The sequence below is a fragment of the Akebia trifoliata genome, chromosome 12 (assembly GCF_017979445.1).
Source record: "Akebia trifoliata isolate Shusen 1 chromosome 12, ASM1797944v1, whole genome shotgun sequence".
NCBI classification, from domain to species: Eukaryota; Viridiplantae; Streptophyta; class Magnoliopsida; order Ranunculales; family Lardizabalaceae; genus Akebia; species Akebia trifoliata.
In genome coordinates this window covers 28,756,038-28,768,204 of record NC_141386.1, presented here as the reverse complement: position 1 = coordinate 28,768,204, position 12,167 = coordinate 28,756,038, and the positions used below count along the sequence as shown (strand labels likewise).

General features: G+C 38.8%; 1 protein-coding gene across 4 annotated transcripts in view; it reads left to right on the top strand.

Moving 5' to 3' along the window:
• EDD1 (glycine-tRNA ligase) overlaps window positions 1-12,167 on the top strand; it is a 66,704-nt gene that overhangs the window by 12,616 nt on the left and 41,921 nt on the right. For all 4 annotated transcript variants that reach the window (XR_015170510.1, XR_015170511.1, XM_086418013.1 and 1 more), the window contains exons 4-11: window positions 1,128-1,209; window positions 1,335-1,398; window positions 2,026-2,081; window positions 2,420-2,497; window positions 2,696-2,770; window positions 2,880-2,950; window positions 4,733-4,849; window positions 4,955-5,056. Coding sequence is in view for 2 of the 4 variants with exons in the window: in XM_086418013.1 (XP_086274139.1) it covers window positions 1,128-1,209; window positions 1,335-1,398; window positions 2,026-2,081; window positions 2,420-2,497; window positions 2,696-2,770; window positions 2,880-2,950; window positions 4,733-4,849; window positions 4,955-5,056 (645 nt within the window). In the remaining 2 variants the exon portion in view is untranslated. The remainder of the gene's footprint in view (window positions 1-1,127; window positions 1,210-1,334; window positions 1,399-2,025; window positions 2,082-2,419; window positions 2,498-2,695; window positions 2,771-2,879; window positions 2,951-4,732; window positions 4,850-4,954; window positions 5,057-12,167) is intronic.

The following is a 12,167-nucleotide window of genomic DNA, read 5'->3' as shown; positions in this document are numbered from 1 at the left end:
TGGCTTTAGTGGGGGGTCTGATTTTTCTTCTTTGAAAAGGGTATTACAGTGTCTCACCCCATTTGCCATTTGTTGGGGTGTGTAGAAGGAGAGGAATTGAAGGATTTTCAAGAATAACGAGCTTTCTTTTCAAGATATTGTTATGTCTATCTTGGGTCTTTTATTCTTTTAGTACAAGGTGTTTAAAGAATTTAGGGGGGTGTTCTTTGATGACTTTGTGGAAAGATGGAAGTGAGTTTGTAATATTAATAGTCCGTTGTGGGTTGGCTGGGTTGGTCATCTTGGCCGTCCTTTTTCTAATATATTTCTGGTTATAAAAAGAAAATAGGGAGATCTGAGAATATTTTTTGATACACATTGGTTTTGGGTTTAACATAAGAATACATACAAAGAAAAATTGATTACCTAGTATAGGGATTTGATCAAACAATTTCAGTCCTCATCCTTTACCCCTGCCGGAAAGAAGGGCCTGCTGTTCGTACCTGGGTAAACTGATCACTTCGATAAATCTGCCAAAGACATCGGATTAAAGATCATCAATACAAGTCTTTCCCGTTATTTGTGTCTTTCTCCAAATCTGGTTGTCCATGGACTTCCAAAGCATCCTTGCCCAGTTTTAGGAGCCGATACCCTCCAATTAGGGAGAAACAGCAAAGGTCCTCTGTATTATTCAAGGACATGAATAAACTTATGGTTTTTGGAGAAATCCACAGGTAGGGAGAAGAGAATTGAGTCAATATAGCAGGAATTGGTCGCAATTTGTACAAAACCAGAGAAAGCAAGTCACATTACTGGAAAAGGGAGGCTCACCACACACTATGAAAGGAGCTATAGAACCGAGCCAATCTAAAAGCCCACTACCACGTGGGCTGTGCTTAGCTTTGGCTGTCCATAGAAGTCAAAGGACCTATGGAGAAGAGCCTTAAGCTCACATGTTGTTATATAATTGTTCTTAAAATTATGTCTTGGAATAATATCTTGTTATTTTTATAAAATTTGCTTGCATGGTGCTATGCCGTGTACTGCTCCTGTGATCCATATTCATTTCCAAGTACTTCATCACAAGCGCATGATGGTATTTAGAATTTAATTGTTGTCATCCCTAATTTAAAACTTTCTGGTTGAAGGTATGTGGAGCCTAGCGTACGGCCGGATGATAGTCGTTATGGGGAAAACCCTAATCGGCTCCAACGCCACACTCAGTTTCAGGTTAAGTTCGATTTCTCATCTTGATCATGTAATGAAATAATGATTGATGTTACTGAGCTTTCTTGAAGAAGCACACTGGCTTTCACCCAGCTTCAATATATGTTTTTGATTGGCTCTGATATCAGGTTATTTTGAAGCCAGATCCGGGAAATTCACAAGACCTTTTTATCCGTAGCCTTTCAGCTTTAGGTAGTTTTTATTTATTTATATTTTTAAATTCTCAATTTTTTGTTCATGTATATGTTCTGGGTGAAAATTGATTCATGTAGACTGCATTAGCTCTTGTACGTTGCAAAGGTTGTCTTTATCTTCTTGCTTTGTATGGTGGTTATATGTTTGTTTAGTGTTTCAACTGATTTATGCCTATGTTGCCTTTTGTGTGAAGTCATAAGATGATGGCTTTTGCTAATAATTGCAACATTAACTCCTTTTGTAATTTGGTGCTGTAGATTCTGCCAACTGCATATTGCCATTTTTTTCCCCCCTCATTCCTATTTGATCATGTCTTTTCTTATGGATGCTAGTAATTGGACACTTCCACTGATCATTGATTGGCTTCTATTATTATTTTCTGTACAATTTTCTCCCCTTCGACGAGGGATGCAAAGTCTTTACATAATAACAACTCCCATAATGGAAGGACTGTATGTATCCATTAGATAAATTCCATTCCATTTTGAACTCTTTCTGTATACAGCTAGCTTTGACTGAGAAGTCTACTGTGCCATTCTTGGATGTCTTCTTTATGTAGCACCCACAATTCTGTATTATTATTATTATTATTATTATTTGGTTTTGAAACTTTGTGCATTGCAGGTGTTGATGTTAACGAGCATGATATACGCTTTGTTGAGGATAACTGGGAAAGTCCGGTAATGCTTCCTATTTTGATTGGTGGAAATATCTTGGTCTTTGTTGATCTTTTATTCCTGCTGCTTCTCTTTTTTTGTGGCTAGGCCGATTCCATATCCTACAAGGAAAAAAAAAAGTTAATTCCATATTGCCTGAATACATCCAAAAGTTTTGTCTGGATTTATTAGATGAGCTCCGGACAATTGTAGGCATAATAATTTGCAAGGACTTCTTAAGATATATTACATGAGCTCTGTACAGTTGTAGGCATAATAGTTTGTAAAACATCTTCGGCTCATAGATTGAATAATATTTGGCAATCTTGTTTTAAATTCATTTCATTTTGAAAACTTCATAGGTTCTTGGTGCATGGGGATTGGGGTGGGAAATTTGGATGGATGGAATGGAGATCACACAATTCACTTACTTCCAGCAGGTACATTTAGTGTTTGTGTAATTATTTATATGATTCTTATTCATCAAGGATTCTGTTTGCTATTCAGAATTAGTATTTTCATTAATTGACTTGAGGTTATCTTAATATACGTTTGTCATCATTTATTGCTGAAGAGAATTGAATTATTTTAAGTGTGTTACCCACATTCATATAGTTGTTTCTCTTGATTATTTTCAGGCTGGAAGTCTTCAATTGCTGCCAGTATCCGTGGAAATAACTTATGGCCTTGAACGTATACTCATGTTGCTTCAGGTTAATTTAATTCTTTAATATTAGTCCATATTAAGAGCATTTTTTTTTCTTACTCAAATAAAATACTTTTGCCAAGCCTGACATATTTTGATTCAAACCTACTTGGCAGGGGGTTGATCATTTCAAGAAAATTCAATATGCTGATGGAATTACATATGGAGAGTTGTTTTTGGAGAATGAGTAAGTGAGCTACATTGTGTCTATTAACTAGTCTAATTCTCTTTCATTGTACAAAGAGGATCGGATTTGGGACCTGGTGGATGAGTTTGAAACTTGGTTGTGAGTCTTTCTTTGGTGCAAAGCATGGGTTCATGGAAGATGCGCCTTATGCCTTGTGTGGGATGTGAATAAAGCTAATGAGATTGATCATCTACTAATGAGGATAAAAAACTTGCATATTTCTTTTTTTTTTGATAAGTGTAATATATTAAATGAAGGAAAAAAGTACAAAGAGGCCGAGGAAGCCTCTAAGAGAGTAACAAGCTAAAAAGAGAACAAAGCATCAAAGACTACATAAAGAATTCCATCTAAAAACGAAATCATCAAAAGTGATCCCCTTGAAATCGAAACTTGCATATTTCTTGTAATAAGCCTTTGTTGAGAATGCCTAGACCATCTCAGTCGACTTTCTCTTAGTTTATCGCCTAGTGGAGCTAGGAACCTTTTCTCGAATGTCATCATTTCTGTTCTTATCTTTTCTAGTCTTTCCACCCATCCATCACAACATCCTCATCTCTGGTTCAATTTACTAACATGATGCTTTGAAGTGCCCACAACTATTTAGGAAAGAAGTTTCTAATATGCAGTTTCATAGCAGAATTCTAGCCTCCATGCAAGGTATCCCAAATCCCTTTTGGGATAGGAATAGTCCCTACGGTTGCACCCCTTGACCCCATGGAAGTTTTCCAACGTTCAACATGGTAAATTAGAAGGCCACTCGGTCTCGAACACATGACCAGAGGGAACAAACCCCTGTCGCTAGTTTACCATTTCTTTCTTTTACACAATCTTTTCATTTACTAATAAAAAAAGATAGAAAACGTTATACAGGTTTACTTTTCCTACTTAATATATTTCTTTTGTTTTTCACTTTTTCTTGGTTGCCTAGTCTAAATCCCTGGGTGCAATAGTTATGGATTGGCTTATTGAATTATCCTGTTTTTTAAATTATATCTAAGCCGTACATGTCAACAGAGAAGGTATGGATCCTTCCGACTCTAGTAAGAGATTCTATTTATATAATAAAACACAATGGTGGACCACACTCTTTATACCCCATAAAACTGTAGCTACAGTTTTGTGGGTTATAAAGATTGGGATAAAGGAGTGTGGTTCACACAACGCCACTATATTGCTTTTGCTCTTCTCCCCCTTTCAACTTTATTGTTTTTCCTCTCCTCCCCACTTTTTTCAATAATACCTCTTTTAACTATACTATTTTCCCTCTTTTACCCTTTTAACCCCAAAGAGGATGCCCGTGCCGTAGGCACTAGCAAACTCTAGATCTCATATAATACATAACACAAATCCCTGTGAATTCTATGGAAGCGTTGCGCAGTTAAAGTTATTATGAGAAGCATATGATTTTATAATTTTTGGTTCTTTGGTTAATGCAACTTACATTTGCCTCTCTTTTCTATGCACACTCATGTAGATAATGTTCTGAATTTACCATTTTTATTGTATTCTAATTAAAGGTAGAACTTTCAATGATGTTTTCGCTAGTTTGGTTATAAATGGATAACTATGTGACTTCAGTATGTCGGTCCCACTGATCCTCTGCTAATCTTTTGACTTCCTCAAAATATGTTCTATTTTCTATGACGTGTTTCATGTTCTATACTTTTACTCTTGCACCTCGTTAGATCTATCTTTTTCAATAGGAAGATGCCATTCCTTGCAAGTTAATCTGTGGTAACAATATGAAATCAAAGCTAATCAGAATCATCATTTCTGTTGCAGGAAGGAAATGAGTGCTTATTATTTACAGCATGCCAGTGTTGATCATATCCAGAAACACTTTGAATTTTTCGAGGAAGAAGCTCGCTCCTTATTATCATTGGGATGTGCAATCCCTGCGTATGTTTTATAAAAATTTATATTTTCAATCATACATCTTATAATCTCAACGATTTATTACCATATCAATCTTTTAAAGTTAACTTTTGCTCTACAACGTGTTAGGTATGATCAGCTTCTGAAGACATCTCATGCTTTTAACATTTTAGATTCTAGAGGCTTCGTCGGTGTAACTGAACGGGCTCGCTATTTTGGCCGGATGCGTAGGTGAGACTACTGTACTAGTTTATATCCTGAATTTTTTTTCTATGTTTTTGTTGCAAGGACCAGGGGTGTCAATGAATCGGATCAGATCCGACTTGAAATCCGATCCGTTACGATCTAATGGTTTCGATCCGATATCTTATTGGATCGGATCTGGATCAACCATGTCCCGATCGGGTAATATGTTAGAAAGTGTAAAAATTATATTATATTTGTTGTGATGTATGAAGTTCATTTGGATTTTGTATATAAAATCGGGGATCCAGACCTGATCCCGTTGTTAATGGATCAGATGTGGACCTTAATATTGAGTTCCAATAAACCCAATAGGATGAGGGTCCTATCCAATACTTATCAGACCAGTCCCGGATCCGATCCTTATTGGATTGGTACCAAATGAACCTTGATCTGATCCATTGACTGCCCTAGCAAGGACACATGAAAACAGCAACAGTAATACTTCCTTTTATTTTTTTGATAAGCAAAAAATTCATTAAAAACGAAGGAAAGAGCGGTTGAGTTGACCAACCAGTACAAAAAAAGAGGACAACTAGCTCTCTACCCCAATCCCCAACAACACAATTACAAATACTCCCATCTCCCCATAATAGTAATTCTTCCTCATTCAAGTCATCCATCAAACGGGGTACATATTTCTGCTTTTTAATGGAGGAGTTTACACCCAGTCAATTATCAGTAATACCCCTGCCTTACATTTTCTGTATTATGGATTTTTCTGAGTTTTAACTGATGCAACTGAAAGTACCGTTGTTCTGGTTGATGGATTAATCTGTTACAAGAGGTGGGGATGTCCACTGTCCGGCCTAGTCAATTAAAAATAAAGAATATTCTTATTTGGAGGTTCAAGGAGTTCAGTACCTACAAGGTTTTTTATGGTTTTTCTTTCTGGGTTTTTCTCTCCCACTCTTTTCTTTTTTACTTAATATTTTCCTAAAAATTTAAATCCGGTGATATTTTGAATAATACAAATGATGAATTACATATATGACAGTTGATGGTGGTGAAGGCCAGTTTGAACTTTTTTATGATCGGCAATCGGTGGTGATTACTTGGTGGTGGGTTGTAGTAATTATGTGGGGACTCTGTTCTAGAATGAAGCAGAGTCATGCTACTGGTATATGAAATAGTATTTTTGAACTCCTGCGACATTGAACCTTGTTTGATTAAAGGATCTTTCTTGAAACCTCGTTTGTAAAGAGGATTTGTAAATTTGCTTGAAAGCATTGTAAGAAGAGGTGGTTGAGATGGATTTTAGGGGATAGACTATATAAGTCAAAATTATAAATGAACGCATTTGTGAAAGTGTAATAGTGCCAATGGCTGAATAACTTTTAGGAGAAGCGATTGAAATGCTTTGGTCATGTGAAATGAATACCGACGTCTGAGCCATTGTGAAGGAATGTTCTGGTTGGAGGTTGTAACAGAGTGAAAGGAAGACTAAAAGACATGGATTGAGATAGCATGACAAATACAAAGACACTTGAATTAATGAAAGGTGTTTGATGAATTGAATGAACATGATTTGTGTCACCGACTCCAAATCTTTGAGATAAGGCTTCAATGATAATGATAATGATGATGATGATTTAGAGAAGTCCCCTCCATATTTTGTTAACATTTAGGATATCCCTGTGTTTTCTAACTGATGACATGCCCCTTGACTTTTGTCTCCTATGAAAGATTACTTTTAAAAGTTAATAGGAATGTCTCAAAACGTTTCAACCATATTTCAGTATTTTAAACCATGGTGGTGACAAAGCATTTGATAGATTTCTTTTCTATTTTCGAATTAGCACATTAAGGTTAGTGAAGTTGGTCACCTTTTATTTGACGGTGAAGTGTCGGATTATACTGTTTATACTACTGCATTCAATCAATCAATCAATAAAGCCTTGTTCCAACTACTTGGTATCGAGTACTCTTGCCTACGATGGTTTCCAGAACTAACTATGCATCATATTTCAGGATTATGGTTCCATCCTCAATCTTAAATGGATGTTTTCCTAGTGCTCAACTAGCTCCTGTGTTATTAACATTTTTGTAATTTTATGCCTTGTAAGGTAAGTTATATCATGTATATATTTGATGTAAATGAAAATGGAATTGATTTATAATGGAAAATTCCACTATCTGGTTGGGTGCAAGTAAATCTAAAGGACACCCCACCCTACTTTTATCTGATGTTTATTTACCGGAAAAGTATATTATGGAAAATTGATATAGTTTGCCAGATGATCTACTTGCATTCATTTATTGTGTTTTATATTTATTATGATCACTTGCTCAATGTAATTTTAAAGCCTTTCCGACTTTACATCTTTTAACTACTATAAAAAATATTTTTTAAATTTTCATTGCTGTTAAAAAAAAGTAGTATTTGGAGATACACGCATATATGTCAAACCCGTGATGTAACTATTGGAAATACTAGGATAGTTAGTTCTAGTTTTTATTTTCATTAGTTTATTTATATTCTTTCTATGTAAGGGCATTAATGTCCATTCCATTATTATGGATTATAAATATATATCAAGCTCTCATTATGAGACTTGAAACTTTTCCCTTTCTAAAATTCTTCTTGGTATCAGAGCTAAAAGAAAAAAAAAACCCTAATACGATCTCTATCCCCTCTGGGGGCTCTTTTCTTCTTTGATTCATGTTTTCTTAATCGCATGTTGCGATAAAGAATTTATTGATCCTTCACATGCTGCAATAGAGATTTGCGCTGTGAAAAATAATTTTTTTAAAAAAACCTTTCGATAAGGTTTCTCTTGGCTATCAATCGTTTAATCAGCTCCATTGGTGCTGCGATCAGCCTTCAGGTTCCTATTCTTCTCTTCGACAGCAGTAGCAGATACACTATAGGTTTGAATCTGACTTCCGAACAGCTTCTAAGTCTATATTATTCTCTGCGACAGCAGCAATAGGTCTGAATCTCACTACCGATAAGATCTACTTGCTCTATACTGCCCTGCGACAGTAGCAGTAGCTCTCTCAACCTCACCTATGATCAGATTTACAGACCTAAAGTGACCTGCGATCAGATCTACAAGCCTTTATCTCACCTGCGATCAGGTTTCCAGGCCTAAAATTCACCTGCGATCAGATCTACAAGCCTCAACCTCACCTACGATCAGGTTTCAAGGCTTAAAGTGACCTGCGATCAGATCTACACGCCTCTACCTCACCTGCGATCAGGTTTCCAGGCCTAAAACTCACCTGCGATCAGATCTACAGGCCCACACCTTACCTGCGACCTGATCCACAGCAGCAGTAGGTCTCTATCTGTGTTGAGATTGGATTTACATACTTTAGAGTGACTTGCGACTGCAGCAACAGACCTCCACAGGTCTGAATCTCACTTACAATCAGTCTATTGGTTCCTATCTGGTTCTACACGACTTACGACAACAGCACACAGTTGTTGGGTGATTGGTGATCAGCCCTACAACACTTCTAAGGTTGTTTCTGTAACCTACGACATCTCTACTTTGGTTGGTTCATCTTCACGACAGCAGTAGAGGTTATTTTTGGTATATCTAGCGTTAGACAAGACTAATACGGGAGATCTCCCTTCAATCCAAACTTTTCTTCCTGTTCATAGTGTGCAATGACGACTCACGAGCCTAAGGACTCTACCACAAATCTTGGGACCAATTTCTCAGTTCAGCGTATAACCAATGCCCCACTAGATGGTCGTAATTTTCAGAGTTGGTCCCGGTCCGTGCGCCTTTATTTGGGTAGTAGAGGAAAATCTGGTTGGTTGTCAGGCGTTATTCCTAAACCACCCTTAACTGATCCCAAATCTGAACAATGGGAAATCGATAATTGCACTATTCTTGGATGGCTATTTAATTCCATGGAGCAACGCATTTACACTATGTTTATGTATCATGAGACCGTATCCTCTTTGTGGTCAGCTCTTACTCAGACATATGCACATGCTCGCAATGACTCGAGGATTTATGAACTGTACCGGGATATTGCTCAGGCTACCCAAGGAAATCAGAGTGTTGCAGATTATTTTGGATTTCTTCAGTCCCGTTGGGAGGAGCTCTCACACTATGAGTCTATGGCTGAGTTATCTACAGAGGCAGCTGGGTATGTGGTTAAGAGGATTGCTCGACATCAGACATACCAGTTCCTCATGGGTTTACGCCCTGAGTTTGAGGCACTGCGGACCCAAATCCTTAATACCACTCCTCTACCTTCCTTATTTGAGACATTCGCGACTATTGATAGCGATGAGCGTCGTCGTCGTGTTGTTCCCTCTCAGACTCAGTCTTCTGTCATTATCTCTGCTCCCGATACAGATCAGATGGCTCTTGCGGCCAATTCGGGTTTTTCTAACTCCTGTACTCAAGGATCTGGAAATCGAGGCCGTGGGAGCCGTGGGCGTAGTAAAGGAAGTGGCCTTACGTGTAGTCATTGTGGGAAAATTGGTCATGAAAAGACCCGTTGCTTTCAGCTCTATCCCTACCTGTTGAGATCTTCTCGGGGTCAGCCCCGTGCTGCTATTGTGGAATCTACCTCAGTTGATCATGCTTCTCTTGGTACTATTGATTTGCAACATCTTCAGACACAGATTTCAGCTATTGTACGAGATCAGCTCCAGGCTCAGACTCCCTCATCCTCGACAGTCGCATCTGTTATCACTCCTCCAGGTACTTCTTCTGCATTTCATGCCACTCAGTCTGACTCTGCTCCTCTGACCTTGGTCATTGATTCTGGTGCCTCTGATCACATGACCGGTGAGTCCACTCATTTTATTTCTTCTATTTTCCCTCCTACTCATAAGGAGGTTCGCCTTGCTGATGGGTCCCTTACCCCTGTTCACAGTAAGGGTACTATATCCCTATCCCCTGGTTTTCCTCTTGATTCTGTTCTCCATGTTCCACACTTATCTCTTAACCTTATGTCTGTGAGTAGCATTACAAAATCGCTTAATTGTTCTGTAACGTTTTTTCCTACTCACTGTGTCTTTCAGGACCTGACTTCGAGGAGGACTTTTGGCAAGGGATATGAGAGGGATGGGTTGTACCTGTTTGACGCTCCACCCACTGTTGTCCCCGCTTCCGTGTTCCCACTCACTGGAACTCATACTTTTTCTTTTAAGACTTTAGACTTATGGCATGCTCATTTTCAGCACTTATGTTCATTATTTCCTACTTTAAAACAATCTTGTAGTGGACATAAATTTCAGTGCTCTGTGTGTGAGCTTTCTAAACACACTCGTACTTCTTATATTCCTCGCATGCATAGACTTAATGCTATTTTTGATTTAGTTCATTCTGATGTGTGGGGGCCTTCCCCTATTACTGCGTTTAATGGTCATAGATATTATGTTACTTTTATTGATGACTATTCTCGTTGTACTTGGTTTATTTAATGCGTTCTCGCTCTGAGGTCCTACCTATTTTTGTTAATTTCCTTAAAATGATTCAAACTCAATACAACATTACCGTTAAAGCTCTTAGAACAGATAATGGTGGGGAATATATTTCTGCCGGAATTCGCTCCCATCTCCATGAGCATGGTATGCTTCATCAGTTAACTTGTCCATACACTCCTGAGCAAAACGGGGTGGCGGAACGTAAGAATCGCCACCTCATGAACACCGTTCGTTGCCTCCTACGAGGGATGTATGTCCCCAAGTCATATTGGAATATGGCAGTTCTTACTGCTGCTTTCCTCCTGAATCGTGTTCCAAGTCGCACTTTAGGAGGACGGGTGCCTCTTCATGTTCTTCGACCTGATAGCACTCTCTTCCCAATTACACCTAGAGTTTTTGGGTGTACTTGCTTTGTTCAGGATAGAACTCCTCATTGCACCAAACTAGATGACAAGGCTACCCGTTGTGTCTTCTTGGGTTACTCTTCCATGTCAAAGGGGTATCGCTGTTATGATCCCCTCTCTCATCGTATTATTCATTCCCTAGATGTCACTTTTTTTGAAAATGTTCCATATTTTCGTACTTCATCTTCTTTGCAGGACTCTTCTACTTTGCAGGATTCTTCTCCAATAGTGCTACCCTCTCCAGTTTTCTCTCCGTCTTCATCTTCGCCGCTGCCACTGCAAGTTTACTCTCGTCGCCCTCCCCCCCTCTCAAACTTTGCCAACCTCCTCCTTGGACTCAGGTATATCCCCTTCTACATTTACGCCTACTCCTTCTATTTCTGACTCTCACTTACCTATTGCACTTCGCAAAGGTAAGCGAGGGTGTGTTACTGATCACCCTATCGCCCAGTTTGTTTCTTATCAGGGTCTTTCTCCTTCTTATCGAACCTATCTTGCCACCACAGACTCTATTCGGGTTCCTCGGTTTGTATCTGAGGCTTTATGTGATCCCATGTGGACTAGAGCTATGACTACTGAGATGGATGCATTGCAGAAGAACCACACCTGGGATCTTGTTTCACTTCCTTCTGGGGAGCGGACTGTTGGTTGTAAATGGGTTTTCACAGTCAAGTATCTCGCAGATGGTAGTGTTGATCGCTACAAGGCTCGACTTGTTGCTAAGGGATTTACGCAGACTCTGGGAAATGACTTTGGAGCCACATTTGCCCCTGTAGCCAAACTATCTACTGTTCGGTTACTTATCTCTTTAGCGGCCTGTCATTCATGGCCTCTTCACCAACTTGATGTGAAGAATGCCTTTCTAAATGGTGATCTGACAGAGGTTATTTATATGGACCCCCCTCCTGGGTTTCGTCTTCAGGGGGAGTATTCTGGGAAAGTATGTCGCCTCCTCAAATCTCTGTATGGTCTGAAGCAATCTCCGCGAGCTTGGTTCCAGCGTTTCTCTGAGGTCATTCTATCTATGGGGTTTTTCAGATGCCACTCTGACCATACTTGCTTTACTCGACGATGAATAGATGGCCGCAATACCATTGTCTTGGTTTATGTGGATGATATTATAGTAACTAGAAATGATACACAGTGGATTGACAGAGTTAAAAGGCAGTTGGGCAGTACCTTTGAGGTTAAAGACTTAGGTTCCCTCAAGTACTTTTTAGGATTAGAGGTAGCCCGTTCACGGCGTGGTATTTCGTTATCTCAACGTAAATACACATTGGATCTTCTTCATGACACT